We start from the raw sequence: 24914 nt of genomic DNA, 5'->3' as shown, positions 1-24914 counted from the left end.
GGGAAAGGGGAAAAGGAAGGGATGGGAGAATGGGAGAAGAGTAGAAAGAAAGCTTTTCTACATCCCTTGATGCAGAGTAGGAGAACTTAACTGTCTCCTAAAAATAATACAAACATATTTCATGCATGAATAATTGTATACAAAGAGTAGGGCATGAGGAAATGTGTGGCTTTTATGAGATAATTGTCCAAAGTTTTGTTTTTAATTCCACATACTTTGTATGTATCATCTAAAAAGCTTGAGAATACAAATCTCTGCAACAGAAGTACTAATGTAAAAATAAATATGGAGGTATGTGCCTATTTATATGGCATGTGGGGGTCCCCCAGTCTATACAGCCTGCCTTGTTAAAGAGTTACATTTTCCACAGCAGTTTATTATCAAAAAGTGTATCCTAGATTGGTTATTTAGTGACATTTATTGAAAAAAGAATTCAAATGCTTCCATGATCTTGTCTCAGAAAACAGGTTCTTTTAATGACTCTGTAGCATAAACATGATCGCGAGTGTCCTGGGCCAGTCTTAGACACTGCTAATTTCAACTAGAAATGATTCTAATTTCTCAAATTGCCTGGAAAACACAAGAGAGCTTTGACTTTTTCCCTCTCTCAATTCCCTCTTATAAAATTCTGATGAGACTTAGTTTCCATCAGTATGTGAAGGTTAAAACGAGGCAGAGAAAAGGGAGAAATAAAAATAAGATTAAAAAAAAATCAAAGAAATTTTTAAAAGCCTAAAAAGATCAGACAGAAACCAAGAAAGAATTGAGCCTTTCAGTTCTTTGTTTTGTTTAGTGACCTTAAGATAAAGCAATAAGGTGTGGTGAATTGAAGACATCAGTCAACTGCCTGACTTTGTGAATTGACTCTGGAATGGTCTAGCTGTTTACTTGGGGCAAGTTATTTAACCTCTCTGAACCTTTGTTTCCTCATTTATAAAAGAAGGATTAGAATAGGAGTCAGATATATTTTTAGAATTTAGCAAAATATTACAGAGTAGCTCTTAGTACATTGCTTGGCATTTAATAAGGACTTACTAATTAGCTTATATTCTATTATAATAATTATTACTATACTTTTATTATTTTCTACCTCAGAAGTTTCAGTCCTGTCTTAATGTCACCAAACACCAAAAAGCTTAAAATGTTAAATTTTGAGTTCTACACATTTTACCAGGAGCTGGAGTGAAGTTCAGTAATATAGACCCTGGGTTCGATTCCCTGTACAAGAAAGGAGAATATAGGGGTGAGGGATTAATATGTGTTTTTGACCACAATGAATGAAAAACCTCCAAATTTAAAAATCACTTCTCCATACAAAACAGCACACATGTAGGACAGTAGACAAGGAGAACAATTACATTATGGGGGGAAAAACCACCACACTGGACTGGACACGGGATCCAGTTAATACCACTGTGTTCTTGACCAAGTCATGCCACCTTCTAACCTCAGCTTTCAGCTTGGGGCCAGTTTGAGTAGGACAGAAAGAGGTCACAGATTGCTTTGCAATACATGTACATTGATGTTATTGAGGCCAGAGTCCCTACTGCTTTTCATCTGTTTCTAAGAACAGATGCAGGATATTATAGAGAACTGCAGGGAAAATGTCCTGTTCCTAATGCATTTATTTGGTTACAAAAACAGCAGCACATTTAATAATGTACTGTGAAACAAGCTCTGACAAATTCTGACTGATGGAAACTGGCTATCTTGGCCTGATTACCGGGAAATGCCCTGAGCCCCACAGGCCTGCCTCTCTCAGGCACCTCCTCCACTCCCAAAAGCCCAAAGCCAAGAACAAATTCAAGAAAGTTCCTGAAAGTGATCCCAGTTCTCCCAAGGGGGTAATAGAAAGAACCTAGAAGCGGGTACCAGGGCTCTGGCTGATTCAATTTCTTGTTACCTCAATTTTCTCTCCCGCAAAATGAAAAACCTTGGAATTTCAAATCCTTATGCTTTAATGTTCTGTGAAGTTTAGTTAATAAAATACTTTGAAATTTTGAGGGTCTTTTTGCCTAAATTTGGAATAACCATCATAGGGTGTGACCTCATGGGTACTTTGGGCTCCTGAACCCCAGCATCTACCCACCCCCATACCATACCTTTCTTGCCTTCTCTAAGTCAGTATGGATCATCTTCAGGAGAGAAACCTATTTGCCTAGACCCAATGCCACTACTGTTTAGCAAAATTCAGATTTACCTAAAGCAACATAAGGGTTTTCATAAACATCTACAATTTAGGGGCTGGGGATTTAGCTCAGTGGTTTCTCCGCCTGCTGCACAAACGCAAGGACCTGAGTTTGATCCCCGGTACCAAAAAAAAAAAATCTACAACTTAGTTTTTAAAGTTCTAAATTTATTATTTTGTTTTGGAAATTTAAAGTGGTGACTTTCTCGAGTCTATTTCTTTTGCCCAGGGCATCCTGGACCTAAAACAATGGTATCATTGCACATTTCAACACCCCCCCCATTTAAAAATCTGTCTCAAAGATCTGTTTTCACACATGGTGAAAAATCTAGAAAGTGTCTGCTCCTGTTTTCCACTCTTAGAAAGCAGCTCTTGGAAATTACCGGGCACCCACATTCCCCAAAACCACCCTGGGACACCTCAAAATGAGAGATGTCAAAGAAGTACTCAAATAACGTGCATTAATAACTTTTATTGTTTTAAAACATGCTTTACAATCTTCTTTATAATGGTGCTCCCTAGCCATAGAAGCCAAAGAAGGTCTCTATCTAATGCCCATGGGTAATTTTAATTTTATCATTTTTGCCAGACCTCAAGGTGGTAATGAATAAAGCAGAGCCCTTGTTGACATGAAGTTTATCTCTTGCTAATAAAAACCACATATCTTTAGTTAGAAGTTAGCAGCATTTTCATTCCCCAGAACAGTGATTAAAAAAGAGAGAGGAGCCCAGCCATTAAGGGACCTAAAAGCTTTGACTGCAGGTAGAAAGTTTTTATTGTGGTGGTGGTTTTTAAGCTCCTTATCTTTCTGTTGCTTGTGAATAATATCTTCCAATTTTCTGCATTCTAGGAGGTTTTCTTTTTTTCTTTTGGATTGTCAGCCTGGGGAAAAGGAGTGAGTGCGTTCCCTCCTCATCCTTTTCCTAGGCAGACCACAGTGACAGGAACGCAGTTGCTGGTTTCTAGCAACTTTGTGCTTCTGGTCACCTGCCTCTGGTGCTGCAGCTGGCTCGCAATACTCTCTCCTGGCCCTTTCCTGGTTCTTTGCCCACCTCTCTGGCTCATTTTCCTCTGCCCACCTCTTACTGGAAGAGTAGCCTACATGACTCAGTCCTGAGACTCGCCCAGTGTATGGCGTTAAAGACAGTCCATCAGAATTGATTCCCAATGGATGTCTTCAGCCCTGACTGCCCTGCTGAGCTCAGATGTTCCTACTCGTCTGTCTTCCTGATTTCTCTGTCTGTATGTCTAATAGGCATTTCAAATTTAATATGCCCACAGCAAAACTCCTGACCCTCCCAAATCATCTGCAGTACCAGTCTTCTTCAACACAGCTATTAGCAACAGCATTCACGCAGTTGATGAGGTCAAAACAGAGAATCATCCTTGATTCCTCCTTTTCCTTGCTCTATAATCCTTCTGGCTCCGTTACCACAGGGTAGCCTGGCTCTGTCCTCAGCCACATGTTCTGTCTACTACCAACCTAGTGAGAGCCTCCCTTGATAATCACCCAGACTATTGTGAAATCCTTCAACCATTCCTCCAAATTGACTTCTTTCTCTGTGACAATCCATTCCCTACCCAGCATTTAATACAGTTTCTTAAAAATAAAAATTGGATTGTGCCAGTCCCTTCTTTTGACTTTTCAATGGCTTATCTCTACAAGACTCCACTGCTCCCACTTTCTCTCCCAGGTTATCTCTGTCCTCTCTCTTCCTAGCCCTCTTTCTTTGCCTGCATACAACATGCACATACTTCCTGCCCATTCAACTAAGTGCTCACTGTGTGCTCTGTGTACCTCTTTCCCCATTGCTCTCACTCCTGCTCACTATGCAATCCTCAGTAAAATCTCAGCTCTGTGAATTCTGCCCTGAATACCACCACTAAAACATTGCACCACTCCTTGAACTCCAGCTCATCAACTGATTTTATTTTCTTTGTAGAATGACTCAAATTATTTACTTGCATGTTTCCATGTTTATTTTCCTCTTTCATCCATTAGAAGCCTGAAAACCTTGTTTTGTCTTCTACTATGTCTCTGAAACATAGACTGAAGAACCCAGAAGCATTTTCATACCAAAATACCCCCCCACCATCTTCCACCTTGGTGTCTCAAATAACAGGCTTTGACCATATGACTGGATTTCCTTGAGTTCTCAGTGTATATAGTGGGGCAAACTTGCAGCTATGAGCTAAAATCTTTTGTGAGATGACCAGAAACCAGTTAAGAACAAAAGGGTGTCAGGAAACAGAGAGACTGGTAGTGAAAGGGAAGGTGAGAGAGAAACAGAATGATCTTCACTTCGCTGAGGTTTGGATCAGATCAAGACAACACCAAATAGCCTTTGTTAAAATACCAGAACTTTGATTGAATAAGACAGAGCAGCTCCATAGTGAGTTAAGGGACCTTCTAGGTACAAAGTCACCTAACATTGCACAATTGTGCTATCCTGTGCATGTTGTGAGTAGTATTTCAGTTTGGGATGGAGTACACATATGCTTGTGCACATAATGGCAACTCATTTGAAACAGGGAAGGCTCTGAGTTTAATTTTTTTTTTTTTGGTACTGGGGATTGAACTAGGGACCTTGTGCTTGGGAAGCAGGCAGCAGAACCAGTGAGCTAAATCTCCAACCAGCTCTGAGTTTGCCATAAGAAGTTAACATCAAGGAATTTGCCCACTAAATGGAAAGGCAATTTTCTGTTTGTTGGTAATTGTATGTGTTTTATTTCTGAAAAGTACCCAGAAATTTGGGAGTGGGTGGTGGGGGTTAAAACCAGGGAATACTGAACTACATCCTCAGCCATTTTTTTTTTAAATTTTGAGGCAAATTCTTGCTAACTTCCCCAGCCTGGCCTTGAACTTTTAATCCTTCTGTCTCAGCCTCCCAACTAGTGAAAGTACCTAGAACTTCACTGACTAAGATTGCTACCCTAAATGATTTCATCCAGACATGTGTGCCATAATAATGATCAATATCTCTTCATTCTGCAAGTCTTGGAGGCATGACCCTTCTGCTATCACAAGGCTTCTCTGGGGAAGGAGATGCCAAAACCTTCATGTGTCAGAATGAAAAGGGCTTGGTGGACCCAAGCTACAAGAATAGTAACTAAAACTTGAGAGACCTCTTTGTTCTTCTTAGAATCTCCCACTGTCCTTTCCTTCTGAGAACATTGTTACCCAATGTTCTCCCTGCACACCTCTTTCCCATAAGTACTCATGGATTAATGAATTATTGCTATTCATTTCTCAGACATTCAGCACCGAGGAAGGGTTTCTGCTGCATTTATTCCTTAGGCTTTTGTGAGTGATATCTGCTACAGTAGCTGTTTCTGTGGTTCAATGATATAACAATATGGATATGTCAAAGAGTTGGTCAAACAAATTATACAAGGAGGATCATTGTAATTCAGACACTTAATTCCCACTTAGCAGTAGAGGCAGCCCTTGATGACTCACAGGGTATGATCCTCATTCCCCTTCACAGGTCACTCTTGTTTGTGGATGTGGGTAGACTGACACTCTCTCCTCTCTAGGCTGTGGCAGTTGGAAAGGTTAATAATTAAAGAATTTTGAAAAATGTTTTTTTAACATTGTTATAGTTTAGATCTAGAATGTCCCCCGCATGTTCTTGTGTTGAAGGCTTTGTCTTCATTGCAACAATGTTCAGAGGTGGGACTTTGGGAAGGGATTGAATCATGAAGGCTTGGACCTCATCAATGTGAGTGTGTTCATGCATTGATGGGTTCTTAATTGCATTGACTATTGGGAGGTGATGGAAACTGAGGAAATAGGGCAGAGTTAAGAGGGAGTGAGTGGGTCCGTGGTAGCGTCCTGGGAGAATATGTCTTGTCCTTGGCTTCTTCTCCCCTTTCTCTGCTTCTCCCAGCTGCTAGGAGGTGGGCAATCACCTTCTCCATGTGCTCCTGCCACCGTGATCTTCTGCCTTGCCTCACGCCTAAATTAGCAGAGCCAGAAGACTATAGACTGAAACCTCTGAAACTGTAAGCCAAAAATAAACCTTTCCTCCTTTAAGTTGTTTATTTCAAGTTATCTCTCCTAGGTTATCTCTGTCCTCTCTCTTCCTAGCCCTCTTTCTTTGCCTGCATACAACATGCACATACTTCCTGCCCATTCAACTAAGTGCTCACTGTGTGCTCTGTGTACCTCTTTCCCCATTGCTCTCACTCCTGCTCACTATGCAATCCTCAGTAAAATCTCAGCTCTGTGAATTCTACCCTGAATACCACCACTAAAATATTGCACCACTCCCTGAACTCCAGCTCCTCAACTGATTTTATTTTCTTTGTAGAATGACTCAAATTATTTACTTGCATGTTTCCATGTTTATTTTCCTCTTTCATCCATTAGAGGCCTGAAAACCTTGTTTTGTCTTCTACTATGTTTCTGAAACATAGACTGAAGAACCCAGAAGCATCCTCATACCAAAATACCCCCCACCATCTTCCACCCTGGTGTCTCAAATACCAGCCTTTGACAATATGACTGGGTTTCCTTCAGTTCTCAGTGTATATAGCGGGGCAAATTTGAAACTATGAGCTAAAATCTTTTGTGAGATGACCAGAAACCAGTTAAGAACAAAAGGCTTTTGCCACAGTGATGGAAAACTGGCTAAAACAAACATTCTTTGGGACAAGTGATGGGTAAAGGACCCTGGAGGAGGAAACTATGCAGGTCTCTGTGGCATTCATTAGGACCCAGAACCAGAACTAGTGTTCAACTAAAGTTCAAGAAAATAACCGAGTTATGCCACAAGTGTGATTGACTCCACCAGCAGAGACTCCTCTGTTACACATCACAGTATTCCTCTCTGTGACTGTCACTTTAGGAGATGAGGAATATTGCAAAATAAACATCTGGAAGTGTTGATATTAAACAGAAAAGAAATGCCTTGCAAAACTAGCCACAGGTCAGGAAACTCTAATCTTATCAGGGGTCCTGGAGACCACAATTCTATAATCCATGTAGATGGGTGTTATGTTACTGTGAACATGCATGTTTTCTTTCCATCCACAGTAGGCATCCTGTTTTGGAAAAACTACTATACCCAATTCTTAGAGCATTGTTCATTTTAGAACAGATCACTGTAGATATTTTACTTTAAGAAAGAGGAGGAGAAGGAAAAATCACAGCTTCTTTATAGTCTGAATGAGGAAAATACACATGTATTTGGATTTATTTTCTTTTACTCATTCAATTCATTTATTTATTAAAATGTCTTTTTTTGTATGGTGCTGAGGATCAAGCTCAAGGCCTTGAGCATTATGCTGGGCAAGTGTTTTATCACTGAACTATAGGCCCAGCACCTATTTTTTTAATTTTTATTTTTCAGAGACAAGATCTCGCTATGTTTGTTGTCCAGGCTGGTCTCAAATTCCTGCACTCAAGTGACCCATCTGCCTCAGCCTCCTGAGTAGCTGCAGCTAGAAGTGTATGCCACTGCACCCAGCTACAGCCCTTATTTATAAAATTTCTGGGACCTTGAGATGATCACCTAGAATTTAGTCTTCCTTGTAGTGTGGTCTATAGATCATTGGCCTCAAAAGCTCTGGGTAGTTTTGCTTTTAAATGTTATCGGACCCCACCTTTACTTACATAGCTTTAGAGAAAATACCTGCACATCTACATTTTACTCTGTTCCCCAGAGATTCTCAGACACACAGAATCTGAGAACTAATGAGCTAGAGAAAAAGCCTGTATCTGCTGGTCTGGATGCCAGGCCAGGGCTCAGTTTTAAAGACATTGAGATTCATCTCTATGTGCCTGCTCTGCTTTACCTGAAAAGAGTTGAAGTTTAATACAGTGATGGTGTCCTGTGTGGCTGTGCATTTAGCTCATGCTAAGCATGTGTTTTACCAGTGACCTACACAGCAAACCCATTCCAAGGTCCATGGTCAAGGTTTCATTAGATTCTTGGGGACTCCTGTTGCTCAAAAAGCTATGTTCTAACACCAGTTTAAAAGCATGCTTTTCACTTTGCATGAATATTAAAAGAAAGGAATTGGAGCTGGCAAAGTGGTGTGCCCATAGTCCCATTACCCAGGAGGCTGAAGCAAGAGAATCTCTTGAACCTAGGAGTTTGAGATCAACCTGGACAACACAAGGAAACCCCATCTCAAAAAGAAAAAGGAAGGGAATTGGGCACTGGTATTGGCCCAGATGATGCTTAGATTTCATTTTTCTTGTTTCTATTAATGTCAGAGGAATTCTTCAATATGTGAGGAATAAAAAATGTAAGATTTTTTTTTACTCACAAAGCTAAAGAAATGCTTTGGACATCATGATACCTTTTTTCCTGCCATAGAAATGGAGAGGGCAAAAATAAATTATCTCTAAATCACACAGTGTTACACTTCCAGGAAGACTGAAGCTTACACCACTGCAGACAAAGGAGTCACTACGGTCATTTTCTGAAAAGTTTTGAGGCAAATTTCAGCCTGAGCCAGGATTAACTGCACCTTTGGATCCAGGATTCTGGGGTAAATACAGAAACCACAGTCATGTACAGGCCTGGGAGGGACAGTAGAATGTGGAGGTGGGTTTGGAAACCAAACTATTAGGTCAGCAGTTTTTTCTTTCATTCATTCTCCCTTATCAAAAGCAACTTTTTAAACTCAGGGGCTCAGTTAATAACAACATAGATAATTTCATTTAGAAAGCCCAAGAGCTTTGTGTTTAGGGTTAAAAAAATTTTTCTTCCCATCCCCTCCAGGCAGCAGTGTTGGAGGGCTGATTCTCCTTATAGAAACACTCTTAATGAATCAGTGCTGGTGAACTTCTCTGCTAAGCATAAGGCAAGGTCAGTTATTAAATAGAACCCTACAGCTGGAATCTTTGTGAAAAGAAATGAAACCACAAAGACAGTTCTGAAGTTTAAGGCTTCCTTTTTGTTTCTAACACCCTCAAAATCTCTTCAAACTCATTGTTACCTTTGCAGGTTTTTTGGTCATATAAAAATGTTTAGCAATGAAAACAGCCAGTGGAGTGAGTATATTGCAGGGCTTGAATCATTCAGATAAGTGTGTATGGTACACTGGAGGGTGTGTCTAGGTTATATGTAAATGCTACACCATTTTCTTTTCTTTTTCTTTTTGGTACTGGGGATTGAACTCAGGACCTTGCGCTTTCAAGGCAGAAGCTGGAACCACTGAGCTAAATCCCCAGCCCATTGCTACACCATTTTACCTAAAGGACTTGAGCACCCTTGGATTTTGTGTTTTTTTAGTTCTTTTATTGGTACATTTTAGGTATACAATTCGTTCACATTTATCATTGGGTGTTTGTACCTGTACATGATGTATCTTGGTTCTTATTTTTTTTTCCCCATTACCTGTGCGCCCTTCACCCCCTCCGCCCTTCCCTATTTACACAAATTTCATTTCCATTTTTTTTTCTTTTCTCATAGTTTTTCCTTTCCCTCTTTTCCTTTCCCCTTCCCCTCCCTTCACTCCTTCATCTTTGGACCTTTATTCCTATTTCAAATTATCAATTATTCATTTTAATCATTTTAACCCTTGTTTACACTATCAGTTTCTCACACTAGTGAAACTATTTGGTATTTACATGTGTGTCCTATTTATTTCACTTCAGAGTATGGCCTCAATATGCATCCATTTAACTATAAATGACTGTAGTTTTTCGTTCTTTATGGCTGAGTAGTACTCCATTTTATTTTTTAAAAAAACACATTTTCTTTATCCAATTTCCAGTTGATGGGCACTTGGGCTGCTTCCAAGCTTTAGCTATTACAAACTGTGCCTCTATGAACATGGGTGCACATATATCACTGTGGTATGATTCTTTTAATTCTTTGGGGAAGATACCCAGCAGGGGAATAGCTGGGTCAAATGGGACCTCTAGTCCTAGTTCTTTGAGGTATCTCCATACTGACTTCCACAGTGATTGCACCAGTCTGCATTCCCACCAACAATGCAGAAGGGTTCCTTTCTCCTCACAACCCCGCCAGCATTTGTTATTGGTTGATTTCTTGATAGCAGCCATTCTTTCTGGGGTGAGGTGGAATCTCAGTGTTGTTTTCATCTGCATCTCTCAAATGACCAGTGATGTTGAACATTTTTTCATATATTTGTTTGCTGCTTTTACTTCCTTGTCTGAGAAATGTCTGTTCGTTTCAGATGCCCATTTTTGAATTGGGTCTTCGAATTTGGGGGGTCTGATTTTTTTCAGTTCTTTATATATTCTAGATAGTAGTCCTTTGTCTGAGGTACAGCTGCTAAAATTTTTTTCTCATATCGTAGGTTGTCTGTTAGCTCTGTTGGTGGTTTCTTTTGCAGTGCAGAAGCTTTTTAATAAGATGAGATCCCAGTTGTTGATTCTGCTAGTTCCCGTGCTGCTGAGGTTTTGTTCATGAAGTCTTTTCCTTCACCAATGTCTTCAAGAGTTCTACCTAACTTATCTCCCAGCAAGTTTAGTGTTTCTGTCTTAATATTTATATCTTTAATCCACTTCGATCTTAGTTTAGTGCATGGTGATAGGTATGGGTCTAGTTTCATTCTTTGGCAAGTTGAAATCCAGTTTTTCCAACACCATTTATTAAAGAAGCTATCTTTCCTCCAATGAGGGTGGTTGGCTCCTTTGTCAAAGATGAGGTGACTGAGCATGTCTGGAATTGTTTCTGCATCTTCTAATCTATTCCACTGATCCTCAGGTCTGTTCCTTTGCCAGTACCATGCTGATTTTTATCACAGTAGCTTTGTAGTATAGTTTCAAGTTGGGGATTGTGATACCCCCAGCCATGTCTCTGTTGCTTAGAATTGCTTTTGCTATTCTAGGTCTCTTCTGGTTCCAAATGAATTTTTGGATTGTTTTCTCTAGTTCTGTGAAGTATATTGTTGGAATTTCAATTGGCATTTCATTGAATCTGTATAGTAGTTTTGGAAGTATGGCCATTTTCACTATATTGGTTCTTCCTACCCAGGAGCAAGGGATGTCTTTCCATTTTCTTGTATCCTCTTCAATCTCTTTTTTCAGGGTGCTGTAGTTTCCAGTGTAGAGGTCTTTTGCTTCCTTTGTTAGATTTATTCCTAGATATTTCATTTTTTTTGGATGCTATTATAAAAGGAATTCTTTCCCGAATTTCTCCTCAGTGAGTCTGTTATTTATGTACAAGAAGGCCATTGTTTTTTGAGCGTTGACCTTGTATCCAGCTATTCTACTGAATCTGTCAATTAAGTCTAGAAGTCTTTTGGTGGAGTTTTTTGGGTCTTCTATGTAAAGTATCATATCATCAGCAAATAATGACAGTTTAGCTTCTTCTTTTCCTATCTTTATTCCTTTTATTTCTTTCTCTTTTCTAATTGCTGTGGCTAATGTTTCCAGAACTATATTGAACAGGAGTGGTGATAGTGGGCATCCTTGTCTTGTTCCTGATTTTAGCGTGAAAGTTTTCAGTTTTTGACCATTTAGTATGATGTTGGCTGTTTGTTTTTCATAGATAACCTTAATCAGGTTAAGATAAAGACCTTCTATTCCCATTTTCTGTAGCATTTTGATCATGAATGGGTGCTGGATTTTGTCGAATGCTTTTTCTGCATCTGTTGAGATGATCATATGGTTTTTGTCCTTGACTCTGTTAATATGGTGTATTATATCTATTGATTTGCAAATGTTGAACCATCCTTGCATCCCTGGGATAAATCTGACTTGGTCAGGGTGTATGATCTTCTTGATGACCCTCTGCATTCTGTTTGCCAGTGTCTTGTTGAGAATTTTTGCATCATGTTCGTTAGGGAGATTGGCCTGTAGTTCTCTTTTTGGGTTGGGTCTTTCCCTGGTTTGGGAATCAAAGTAACAGTTGCTTCCAGGAGTGAATTTGGAAGTATTGCTTCGCTTTCAATTTCCTTGATGAGTTTAAAGAGTAATGGCATATTAGTTCTTCTTTAAATGTCTTGTAAAATTCAGCAGTGAAGCCATCCAGACCTTTGCTTTTCTTTGTTGGTAAATATTTTATTACATTTTCAATTTCACTCATTGTAATTTGGGTGTTTAGAATTTCTATATCTTCTTCATTTAACTTTGGCAGTTCATATGTATCTAGGAATCTGCCCATTTCTTCTGTATTTTCCATTTTATTGGAGTAGAGGTTCTCAAAGTAGGTATTGATGATCCTCTGGATTTCTGTTGGATCTGTTGTGACTTCACCTTTTTCATTCTTAATTGCATGGATTCGTGCCTTTTCTTTCCTTTTTTTGATAAAGTTGGGTAAAGGCTTATCGATTTTATTTATTCTTTCAAAAAACCAACTCTTTGATTCATTGATTTTTTTTGTATTGTTCTCTTAGTCTCCATTGCATTAATTTCTGCCCTAATCTTTATAATTTCCTCTCTTGTACAAGCTTTGGATTCGTTATGCTCTTCTTTTTCTAGGAGCTTGAGGTTCTGCATTAGGTTATTTATCTTAGATTTCTGTTTTCCTAATATGGGCATTCACTGCTATGAATTTCCCGCGTAGAACCACTTTCATTGTGTCCCATAGATTCCTGTATGTTGTACTGGCATTTTCATTTACTTGTAGAAACTGTTTAATTTCTTCTGTGACCCATTGGTTGTTCAAGAGGGTGTTATTCAGTTTCCATGTGTTTGTTAGCACCCTTGGATTTTGATATCTGTGGTGCCCTGGAATCAATCCCTTGCTGGTATCAAAGGAAGACTTCAATCTTTTTTGAGAGAGAACTTTATTTGCAGTTGCAATTTGGGGGGGCCAGATTTTTGGGAAACCACTCAGAAAGAAGATATCTTAGTGTTTTGAATTTGTAATGTATTAAGAGACAACATTTTATTCACTAGTTTTGAAAGTCCCCACAGAGTGCTGTTCTAGGTCCAGGGATTTAGCTCAGTGGTTCTGGCGCCTGCTGAGCAAGTGCAAGGTTCCGAGTTCCATCCCTGGTACCAAAAAAAAAAGTTAGAATCTTGTTCTAGACAAAAACTCTTAGCAAATCACAGCCAGGTACTGGCATCCATAAATTTGCCTTCATGTGAAATACGGAGACCAACCCAGAAAGAGGAAGCCTTGCAACCAGCAGTTTAGGGGACTAGGAGAGCTCCAGGTGTTAATTTATACCATCAGCTCAGAATGTGTCTCCAGTGACATTTTAGGGTGTATAGGGGAAGCAGCCAGAGCTAAATGGGTGGTGTGAGGCCATCTTATCATCTGAGAGAAGCAGAGAAATAACCTTCTACATTTCTTACTCTGTGTGTATGTGTGTGTGTTCATTCTTGCACACACATGTGCAAGCACAGAGGATGCAACACAGGGCCTCCTGCATGCTAGGCAAGCACTCTACCACTGAGTCAAATCCCCAATCCTGCGTTTCTTATTTTGCTGTTATGCCATAAAATATTCTATTCCTTTATGTTTCTCTACAAAGCTCATCTCTTGGAAAAAGTCCCTGATTGCAGTCATGAAGCTCATGAGTCCTCTTTCCTCATACATTACCCATTCTGTTTGCTGAGCCAGGGACATTGCTTCTTTCTGGACACACAGCTCAATCCGAGTCCCAGGTTGTACCTGGGTTATAAAAGGAGCTTATGCCTTGATACAGGTTAGGTGTCATGTTGCATCCCTGACTTGGTATCAGACAATTTTAGTTCTAGTCTCAGCCCATGGTGGCTATCATCGCATCACAGATATGTCTCTGTTGCTTTCCACAAGTTCTCACAGAAAGGATACAGAGAGCAATAATTTTGATGTTTTACACAAACAACAAATATAGTGAAACAACAGAATGGAACTCTAAAGGATAGAGAAATTGAGAAAAAGTAAAGATTGATTTCACATTTTTGAGGGAGAGTCCAATCTGTGGTAGGCATCACCTCCTTTCAACTGGCCAGAGTGCCACCTGATATTATTGTACCGAGCTTGCTGATGCTCATGAATACACAGAGAGCGGTAAGTCAATGCTGGCCAAAGCCTGGGCTATGAAGGAGACTATGAGGCCCCCTAGAGCTCAGCTGTCGCAAAGAAGACCCTGTCAGGGATGAGCAATGGCCAACCTGCCCCTAAAGTGATCACCTCCTTGAATTTTGTACCTTGGCTACCTCACTTGCTTCAATCCAGAGTGACCTGGTCACTACACTTGGTCACAGTGGAAAGTGAGCATTTGGTAAATCCCCTCCCTCACGACAGTGCCCCACTGAGGCTCTGCAAAGGCCTCTTTCTCTTACGTCATCATCTGTCCATCTTTTCCAAATATCATTACTCCAAGCCAGTACTGGTCAACTACTATGCCATGCCTTGGCTCAACTTGGGTTGAAAATGTGAATTTAGTGCAGTCTGACCTCATTGTCAGGCTCTGGTTCCCTATAACATCTACCTACAACAGTTAGGACTACTCAGGCCAGGGGTTTAGCTCAGTGGTTCTGCCCCCTGCCTCGAAAGCACAAGGTCCTGAGTTCGATCCCCTGTACCAAAAAAAAAAAGTGAGGACTACTATTCTCCACCATATTTCCATTTCTTCCTATAGTCCTAACCCTGGATCTTAGGGAGTCTTTGGTTAGGATTGATAGCACTATTAGTTTGGGCCTGAGTAGGCCCTGGTGGCAGTTTTCTTAGGGTGCCTGGGAGCCATGCCAGCAGCACCAGCAGAAAGATTTAGCTTCCTCTCTCCTTGTGTTTCGGTTTCCCTGGACCACCCATTAGGAACTTGGTGACAACAGTCTAGTGCCAGATCCTCTGATGTATACCTCAGAGTACTCACTCTGACATCACTGCCATGTGGACCCAAGACAAGGAGAGTAAAAGGAAAGGAAAGGCTTCTAAGGAGAAAGGGACAGTGCAGGATGGAGAAGGCCAATCAGCAACCTTCCTGGGAGCTGCTTATCATTCCAGCCATTCTAGATGCTCCAGGTCTTCCAGAATGTTCGGAAAAGGTGTAAGCAAAAGAGGCAAAGGGAAACAAGAACTTTCAGGAGGGCCCACATGCAGGGAAGGCTGAGTAGTCTTGTGCCACTAATCACAGTTCCTGAGGACCTAGTCTGTGTGAGCCAGGCTCCTGCTAAGTGCTCAGGATGCTGAGATGAAGAAGCAGCCTCAGCCCTGGAGAAGCTGAGGAAAATGAGCATGGAAATACGTGCTTTCCATAACTGACTTATTGCTAGGATAGAATGGGCACTCCTACCCCAACCTGGTGGTCCAGCTGGGAGGTTATGGAAAGGATAACACCTGAGCTACAAGGTATATTCATTCATTCACTCATTCATTTATTCAACAGATAATTATTAAGTGCCTTTCAGACACTGGGATAGGTTCAAGTGATACAATGACATATATATTTTAAGGATGGAATAGAAGAAAAATTCACAAAACAACTATGAGTAAGCAGAATTGATGATGCTTTAGGGGTAATCAAGAGGCTCTCATCTCCTGGCCCCCTCAAGGGTTCCTGATCCTTCCATCATTTGGGGATTCATTCCTTTTTCTAAGACTCATTCAGTATTTCTTCTTTAGTCCATTAAAAATAGATTTGGCCACAGGAACAGCCAGTCAGGGTACTTGGTGCCAGGGTTGGGTGTAGGAGATGCAGTACAGACAGGAGTAATTGGAGACAGACCACTCCCTTACTATCTCCCTTACTATAGCATATCTGGAGTTTAGTGGGCCCAGTGATTTTCCTAAGCCAGCTAATCCTGCTTGCACATGGTTTAGGGTGCATGCTGCAGACAGCCTCTCGGCCTCTGTCCCCTGTGAAAACATGGGACACCCAAGCAGAAGGGAATGCTGAATGACACTATGTGGGTGTGCAGTGGTTTGTGACCGGAAGGTCCCCTGGAAGCAATTTGCAAAGGAAGCCTTAGAAAACCACCTGGATGGTCATTGTAAATTAAAAGAGGAAGAGATGCCACTTTTGTTCTGAATAATTTTTAATACTAGGTTTATGGTTGGGCACATGTGATAGTCATTACAGCTTATTTAACTCTGGAATTATCTGGCCCCTCAAGCTCCCCTGAGACCGTTGAAAATCATGGGTTAAATTTTTTACAACAACGTCTGCAAGGAGATAATATGCTTTTGCTTCAGGAGAATAAATGCAAATCTTAAAAAAAATAGCTCTCTCTAGGAAGGATCTTTATTGTTTCTCGTGTTGGCTGTGTCTTCCATAATGTATCGGAGTTCAGAAATTCACCCGGGCACACAGGGAGTGCACTCAGTCGCGCAGTCCGCTGTCACACCCCTCAGTCTCTGAATTCCAATTGTGCCTTTTCTGTCGGGGTTGTTTTGGAGAGAGTCCAAAAACATTCGGAACCTCAAGCTCAAATCTCAGAGGTTTCCACTTCTTTGGAGCCGAACGTGTCATCAGGGGCCGAGTGAGTTACACGCAACAGCTGCACGAGGTACCACCACCCTCTCCCCAAGGATGACAACCCTGCCGAGCAGGGCGTTGCAAGCATTCCTGAACAAGCCAGCTAATCTGGAGGCCCGGCCTGCAGGCCAGGGCTACTTCTGGGACCACAACATTGTGTAAGCTCCTATCTACCTACAAAGCACACCTTCTTCACAGGACTGGAGTGGAGGGGCTGGGTGGGGGCGGGAGAATTTCCTGTCAGGAACAGGATATTCTTTATCATTAGCTGTTCACAGGAAGGGAAATAGGAAAGCAAGGTTTCTTGTCAAGTTGGGGCTGCGGAGCACCTAGCAAGTATAGAAAATGCCTGATTTGGGAGAGGCAGAGGAAGATACTTATGTTCCAACAATTAAGCACAAATGTAAATATTCAGACCCCTTTGAACACTGAAGTTTATTTCAACACATGCCAGGACCCCCAAAGAAGTTTTATTGGGATGTCAGTGTGTTCTGGCACTTGGGTGGCTTAATGGCATCATCCATCAGGTACAACCAGCCAGCTCCATGTGCTTGGAGTTTGGGTTCTGGAAGCACTGAAGGCACTGGACCTGGTCAGATGACCCCTGGTCAGAGGCACCCCCCCACACACACTCCTTGGCCCTTCCTCCCCCCACCAGAAGCAGTGAGTCCGGTGTTTCCTTAGAGGTCTGTGCCTGGCTTGTCAGCCAAAGCCATCATCTGCTTGAAAGCTACATGACATAGTCTTTACCCACAGCACAAACCCCTTTTGCCAACTTCGTTAAACAGCAGCAAGGACCTTATATCTAACAACTTAACCTGGTGCCTGGGAGGTGGCACAAGAAAATCCTAGGAGAGCATTTTCCCCTCGAGTTATAGGAAGATACAAATTTGGAAAGCTCCACCACATATTTATTTTGATATGCCTAAAATTTACAAAAGGAAACATTTAACTATGAAGAGTCAGATGAGGTGGTTATACTGCAGGAAGCAAAACAGAGAAAATGAAAATCCTTAGCTTTATACTAACCAACATGATCCATGGGTCTTTTAAAAAGGAGAGAGTCATTCATACAAAATCTTGTCAACCTGCCTCAAAGTGTAAAGGATTAGAGGAGCTATTGCAAATGTTGTTTTATTTATTCCCTGCAGCAGAAGAAAAATCAATGGCCGCTTGGCGAGTCAGACGTAAATGAGTTATACAGGCCACTGACATGGTGGACAAAACTTTATAACAACCACATTTGCCGCTGTCAGGCCACGGGCTTCAGTGGCGCCAGCTATAATTATGGCTGATCACCTCTAATTCAGAGCTGCCTGCCTTGATAAAGGTGTCACTGGGAGCCACTGAGGAATTGAGGATGTCCTGCCAGAGGGCAGCCTGCTAGAGAAAGCTCTTCCCAGCCTAGCCTCAGGGGTCATGCAGACTCTTGGGCCACTCTTGTTTTTTAACTCTTCATACTGTGTACAGTGATGGTCCCTGAAGCTGTGATTGAAATTCCAAGGGATTCAGATTAACAGCCCGGACCCCCCCAGCAGAAGATACTTTTAATAACTAAGAGATTTGTGCAAAACCAGAGTTTAGAAGTCAGGATCTCCTCTGCTTTGCAACACACAGGGACAAATGTTTATCACCTGATTTACTGGCCACAAAAGCAATTAGGAGCAATAGACTATAGCAAAAGCTGTGATCATGTTTGCAAAAAAAAAAAAAAAAAAATTGCAGCTCATGCCTTTCTTCTGCTTTTGTGGTTTAAAAAAAAATGCTAGTGAACTTCTCATTTTCAAAACTTACTTTTTTTTTCAAAGGAAAATAGAAAACTGCACCAAGATAGGGTTAAAAAGCCATGGTAACAAAGCCACTAAGTGTTTGGACCATTCTAGGTAGAGCCCTGGGTAGGGAAGTGTGAAGTGAGAGTAGAATTCAGCAATTAAAAGGGCTTCACTGTCATTTGTGAAGGATAATGTTTGACTCCCCCCACCACCCCCGGGCTGTCTTTCCTCTCTCTGTAATTAAAAAAGAGACACACATACTATTTGTTCTCCCTGTATCCTCTATAAAATCACAGACAGCCCTACCTCACTGGGCGCCCCTGCAGCAAGCTAAGGAAAGGTAGCCCATCTTTCGTTCTGGAAAGGAGGAAACTGCACTTTTTTGAACAAGTCAGCTGAAAGTAGCGCTGATCCCAGAAAGGCAAGGTGCTGAGGGTTCTTTAGCACATCAAAGAGCCATCAGCATGGGCCAGCAGAAACGTGGCTGTGATTTCACAGTCCTTGGTGGCTCCAGACACTGGCGCACGTTTGGACCAGAAGTGGCTTTGCCCTTGCTGACAGGGAGGTCAGATGGGAGAAGTCTCTGGAGGGGAGGTGGTTGGCATCCAGCAACAGAAAGCCCCATTCAGCTCCAGGAAAAAAGGGCCCTGGGCAATGGAAACCCTGTCACCTGGTTCTGAACTGAAGCCCGCCTGGGCTGGTGACTTGAGTTGGCTCTTCGTACTTGGTCTTTCCAACCTGCCCTCTCTAACGCCCTGCATTCCCGTCTCTACATGTGTCTTCGTTGTTATTTCCCTTTCTCTAAACGCAGGGACATTTTTTTTTTAAACCAACTTTCTCTTTTCTATCAGAACCTTTCAAACCCCGGCTGCAGACCCCCTGGTCCTTTTCGGAGCTCTCCGATGGCAGCTGTCAGGCCATCCCTTGGCTGCACTGTTTCCTCCTCTGTTTACCCGTTTCTAAGGGCAATTGCACCACGAAGGCTCCCTGAGCCTGGAACTCAGCCTGGGGCTGTTTTGGTTACATTGAAGTTTTTGCTTCAGTTCTGCCAGATTTAAATGGTGACTTCACCAGCACTGAGTTAAAAAGGAGAAGGGGGAGGAGCGCGAGCCCAGGAGAGAGAGAGAGAGAGAGAGAGAGAGAGAGAGAGAGAGAGAGAGAGAGAGAGAGAGAGAGAGAGAGCTAGCGAGTTGGAGGGAGCGAGCCAGAGCTAGGCGCTAAAGAAGGGCCAGCGCATTACATCATCATTTGGCCTGGAATCAAATGGGAAGGATATGACTCACTCAAGCTAGTTAAGCTTTGGCTCAAATTCTACACACACTCATTCCAGAGCTCTCATGTTCTGCACCTCAGGAGGGAATTCAGCCTCAGTGATGTCCATGAGGTTTGTTTTTAATTTTATTTTCTTTTTCTCAGTTTTAGAGAATTTTTGCCCCTACTGCTTTCTGTTCATGAGGCTTCATCCTCCTCCTCCTCCCCTTCCTCTTCTTTTTCTCCCCCTTCTCGCCTTTCTGCCGTCTTTGTTTCTCTTCTTCCTTCTCTTTCCCCAGCCCCTCAGCTCCTCTTCTTGTCCCGAAGAAGCATTTCTTTTTCACTTTAATCTGAGTTTTTTGTTCCAGTACAGAAACCTGAATGAGTTGAGCACAGGCTGCGCTGAACAAAAATTTTTGTAAAAAGCCAAGTAAACCAAAACCACAGGAGCAAAAGGGCCACAAATAAAAGGCAAAGCGAGAAAGCACAAACTCCCGGCAAAGTTTCTGTGCTGCGGTGTCGCTTCTAATCGGAGGAGACAGGGAGAGAGTTAAAATGCAGGGACCAATCGTTTGAATGGTGATGTAATGCAAGAACCGCAGGGTAGTTAAGTAATGTGAGAGCTTGGGGGTCAGGGTTGCAAAGCATTTACCTGCTCTCAAGGGGTTTTCAGTTTATTATCAATTGCAGTGACTGTAACTGGCTTCAGACTGCAATCTCTAAATCATTCACAGACGCCCCTTTTTATCTTTTATTTTTAAAAGTAAAACTATATTATGGTATTTTTAAAAAACATGATATTATCACAGCTGTGTATTATTTTCCACCATGATTCTCTCTCTCTCTCTCGTTTTTTAAATGGCTCAAAAGGGTTGTCTTTTTCATAAAAGGTTGAAGTGATAGTGGATGAGTGGGGGATTAGTATAACTAGTGAATGGTGAATAACTGGAAAACTATTGGTTGTGTTGTGCTGAGGACGAAGAGTTCATGATTGTGCAATTCTATTTGTTATTAAGAATTTACAGTGTAGGTTTTGAAAGTAATACACAATGATCCTCAAAAGTAATGACAGTTTCTCACCTATTATTTCACCTGAGGTTAACAGCAATTGTGTGTTTGCTTGAGATTTTTAACTTTCTGATGTTCCGCGTGACAATGAACTTAATCCAGTGCTATTGCGAAGACTTTCGCGTGCTTGAATTAATTTCAAGATAATACGCTAGGTTAACGGGCGAGACAATAAAACTGATTGATTTATCTTAGGGACACCTGATTAGTATTTTAGAGTGAGGAATTAATACTAAATACGTGGAGACTGGGGCAAATGATTGTGTGCTTAGTGCTTTCAAGATCTCACGGAGAGACCCTTCTGTGTTTTGACAATTATTGCCATGTTTTTATTTCCTAAAATACATTTAGTACCGTGATGCACAGCCTGGGCTGCATACTTTTTGAAATAACTCAGCATTATTAGTTGTAAACCAAAGCCTCTACAAGGAGAGAGCAAGTCCAATATGCCTTGGCTACTGCAGCCTGGGGCACATCCCACAAAGGGGTTTATGTTTTCATTTAATGCATGTATTGGATGTAATTAATCATAACTTTTTATGTGTCTTCTGCCCTCCCTCCTTTCTGGGCAGAGGTAGATGGGGAGAGGTGGGGGAGAAGTACTTTTTGGAGGAAACAGCATGCTGTGGAGGTGGGGAAAAGCCAGAGTGCTAATCCCAAGCTCGACCTTGAGCACATTACTTAAACTATCTGGGTTGCATTATAAAATGAGGGAGATGACAAGGTGGACAATAATCCCCTTCCCTACACATGGAACCAGCCTTACCTGATCTCTGAAGTCTCTTGTAGCTCAAAAGATCTGCATTTGTATCTGCATTCTTTCAAAAGTTTGCTAAAACATATTTGGCATAGCTTTAAAAAAAAAAAGAAAAAAAGATACATTTTATTTATTTATTTATTTATTTTATTTTTTGGTACCAGGGATGGAACTCAGGTCCTTGCACTTTTGGGGCAGGCGGCAGAACCACTGAGCTAAATCCCCAGCCCAAAACGATACATTTTAAACTCAAGATGAATTAGTGCCTAAAAAAGAAATGAATGGAGAAGGATGAAGAGGGGTTATCTTTTCCTACTTCAAAGCTTGTTTTGTTTGTTTTCTCTTTTTGGCATGGAGATTCCTTATGTGGTGAAATTCTTAGTTTTCAAATGCTACCTATGAGGAGACCTCAGTGAGACATAATTACCAAGGTGAGTCTCTCAGAGAGCAGCAGAAGAGACAAGGGAGAATTTACCTGGCCAATAAACTTTCTGAAAAGGTTGCACAGTGATTCAGATTCATAAGATGGTGCTAAGAGCACAGGTTGTGTTTGTGCTTTGGTTTCTTTGGTTGTGCTTTGGATGGTGCAGAGGAATATTTATAATGAATATATTCCTCCAAAAGAGTGCATCACAGCTTGATGTGTTAGTATAATTTTAACGTAAGACTAAGCTTCGTTTTTTGTTGTTGGTTTCTTTTTGTTTGCTTATTTATTTTTGCCAAACCCAAGGCCTCACACCTGCTAGCCAAGTGCTCAGCCCCTAAAAAGTGAGTGTCAAGTTTTTAAAAGAAACTGAAGTCTAAAACTTTTAAAGATCATGAAAGGCAATATATATATAATATATAAAATATATAAATATATAATATATATGGAATATGTAATATTTTCCCACGCAACACTTCTGTTCTCAGCCAAATTCCAAAATAGTGGCCTTTTTATAAAGTATATAAATTTTTATCTAGGATAATAGCCTTATTAAAACATTTCATGCATTTATCTATCTACGGAGTCCATTTAATTGTGCATAGAGAAGGACTGTGACTCTGCTGATCTGGGGGAGAAATTCCTGGAGCTGAAACAAAGCCTGGGGTAAAGGCTCTTCGTCGTTGCACATAGTTTGGTGAGTGCCGACTGTGTACTTGGAACTCTTCAGGAATAAAAGAGCATGGTTGCTCTTTTTAGAGCATTGCAATTCATGTTTCTTGGCTCCCAGTTACTCACCGATAATCAGAAATGCCCTGCTTGTGACTGACAGAGAGACAAGGTGTGGAGTGCTGGCTGGCTCAGCGTCACTCTACTCCCTGTGTGCCAGCTGTGATAGTAGATGGCACTTTTGTTGTCTTGGTTCATCATGGCTACTCATGGTAACCTAAAGGGCAAAAGCCGTTCATTCCATTGTTAGTTGACTGTTTCATTTCGTTTGAGAGGTTTTGTTTTGATTGTTTTTAGTTGAAAATTTTATTCAGATAATTGCAGATTCACATGCAGTTGAAGAAGTAATTCAAAGAGATCCCATGTACCCATTACCCAGTTACCCCAGTGGTAACATTTTGCAAGACTATCACAATACCACAACCAGGGCATGGTCATTGGTACAATGCATCCATCCATTCAGCTTTTCCCAGTTTTACTTGTACTCATTTGTGGTATGTGTGTGTGTGTGTGTGTGTGTGTGTGTGTTGTGTTCATTGATATGAAAGCTCAGGGTCAGAATTGCCATACATCTCTCTCACCATCTCCCAGACAAACCTCCCACCACTGCTGTGACTTGATAAAGAAAGGGGCCTAACAGATGAATTTGTCCACAAGAGTCCCCAGATAGCCAGGTGGGAAATTCTGGTGTCACTGTCCGTGTTTCCATTCCCTTGGGGCTTGCCCTCAGTAATGGCTTTGTCTTCATGTGTCAGTGTTAACAAGTGAGGGAGGCAGCTTTGGTGACACAGCAGAAGAGACACACGCCCTGCCTCCTTGTCTGCTGGGCACAGAGCAGAGCAATGCCAACCTTCCATGGCTAAGTACAGTCATGGTGTTCTTTCTCTTTGTTCTCTCATGCTTCCCTTGTTGGACATATCTGGGATAAAAAGAAAGGGAAGATCTCAGGGAGGCAGGCAGCTACTGATCAGAGAAGCAGTGTGGGTCTCCTGAAAAGAACATGGCCTTTGGAGTCCAGAAGGCCTGGGTTTAGATCACTCTTCTACTTTCTAATTCTGATGATTTTGTCAGAACACTGAACCTCCCTGTGCTGGTTTTTATTTTCTCTGTAAAATAAAGATAACCAGACCTACTTTGTAGAGGTGAGGTGAGGAGTAAAGGTAATATTTTAAGGTCCCTGGTGAATGGTGAGATCACAGGGGAGAAATATCACCTGCTGCATTATTGAGGATGGCAATAGTCACTGCTGCAGGTGCCACCTCCCCAGACTCCAACCAGCATCTTGTAACCAGCATCACATCTAATCTTTTCTATGATACCTTTTTTTAATTCTAGAAATCAAGCAGGTCTGAGGTCACATCAGGTGCCAGAAACAGAAGTAATGGCACCATTCTGGTTAAAGTGAGGTGAGGGCTTATACCGATGACACCTGCCAGCTTTCTTGTGTCCTAAGTGGAAGAAGTGATATAGGACGTGCAGTTTGACAAAATGACCCTTGTACCCCTGTTTGTGCTCAGCTGGAGCTTTGCAAATGGGAAAATGAAGCAAAAGGGAAGTGAATGAATCCAGTCATGATCACTGGATTCTATTCCTTGCACTACTGAAAAAATTTTATATTTGCAATAGCGTATATGTGCGGTGTATATATGTAGTTGGGAGAGGCTCCCTTTTAAACTTGCTGCCTCCCTCTTATATATTCTTTCGGGTAGTGCAAATGGCACTTTTGGAGATTAGAGAGAAGGGAACTTCCAGAGTAACAAGTAGAAAAACGATATGATGGCAAAGTTGGTAGAATTCTATGACATTGATGGGGCCCCAAAGGCACATTGAGGGTTCCATGCTGGGATGGCAAATCTATGTTGAAATGGGCCCTAGGATGTCTCAAGCTGCTTAGTAACAGCATAGTTTTAGATTTTAGATTTTACTTAGTTGCTCGGCCTTAGAGCATGTGCTTAGCATGTGCAAGGGCCTGGGTTCAATCCCTAGCGCCAGAAAAAATACAGTTTTTACTAGTCAGGAAGCCGAGATCAACTTTAAGAGGCAGAAATTAGTACTATCTTGAGAATGAGCTATGTCCTGTACCTGACAGAAAACAAGGTGGGCTAATAGGGACCTGTATTTAACCAAGCAGCAGCAGCTGTGAGTGAAAGCTCTGGTTTTTTCTTCTGTTTCCCCCTTGTCTGGTCCTCATGAGCCTCCAGCCCTCAAAGGGAACTCACTTTGCATCGGATTATAGGAAGCTGTGAGTGTGCAGCTACCTGAATAGAGAGTCACAGAGCAGGGATGTAGCGAATAGCCAAGTGGAGGAAGGAAAATGGATGGCATTGAAAACGTGGGCTAGGCAAATATAAATGAGCTGGCCCAAATTTCACTTTGTGATGCAGT

The 24914-nt window shown here is 41.5% G+C and overlaps 1 protein-coding gene across 8 annotated transcripts in view; it reads left to right on the top strand.

Annotated features, from left to right (window-relative positions):
- Nucleotides 1-24914, top strand: part of Creb5 (cAMP responsive element binding protein 5) — a 418076-nt gene that overhangs the window by 266084 nt on the left and 127078 nt on the right. Inside the window, exon 1 of one of the 8 annotated variants that reach the window (XM_013070258.3) lies at nucleotides 19326-19684. The exons of the other annotated variants lie outside the window; for them this stretch is intronic. Coding sequence (XP_012925712.2) covers nucleotides 19638-19684 — 47 coding nt within the window. The 5' untranslated portion in view covers nucleotides 19326-19637. Of the gene's footprint in view, nucleotides 1-19325; nucleotides 19685-24914 lie in introns of those variants that run through there. 8 annotated transcript variants of the gene reach the window in all.

This window comes from Heterocephalus glaber, unplaced genomic scaffold (assembly GCF_053883595.1).
Source record: "Heterocephalus glaber isolate CG9 unplaced genomic scaffold, H.glaber_assembly_v1.0 deba00000676, whole genome shotgun sequence".
Lineage (NCBI taxonomy): Eukaryota > Metazoa > Chordata > Mammalia > Rodentia > Bathyergidae > Heterocephalus > Heterocephalus glaber.
This window is presented reverse-complemented; position numbering and strand designations above follow the sequence as displayed.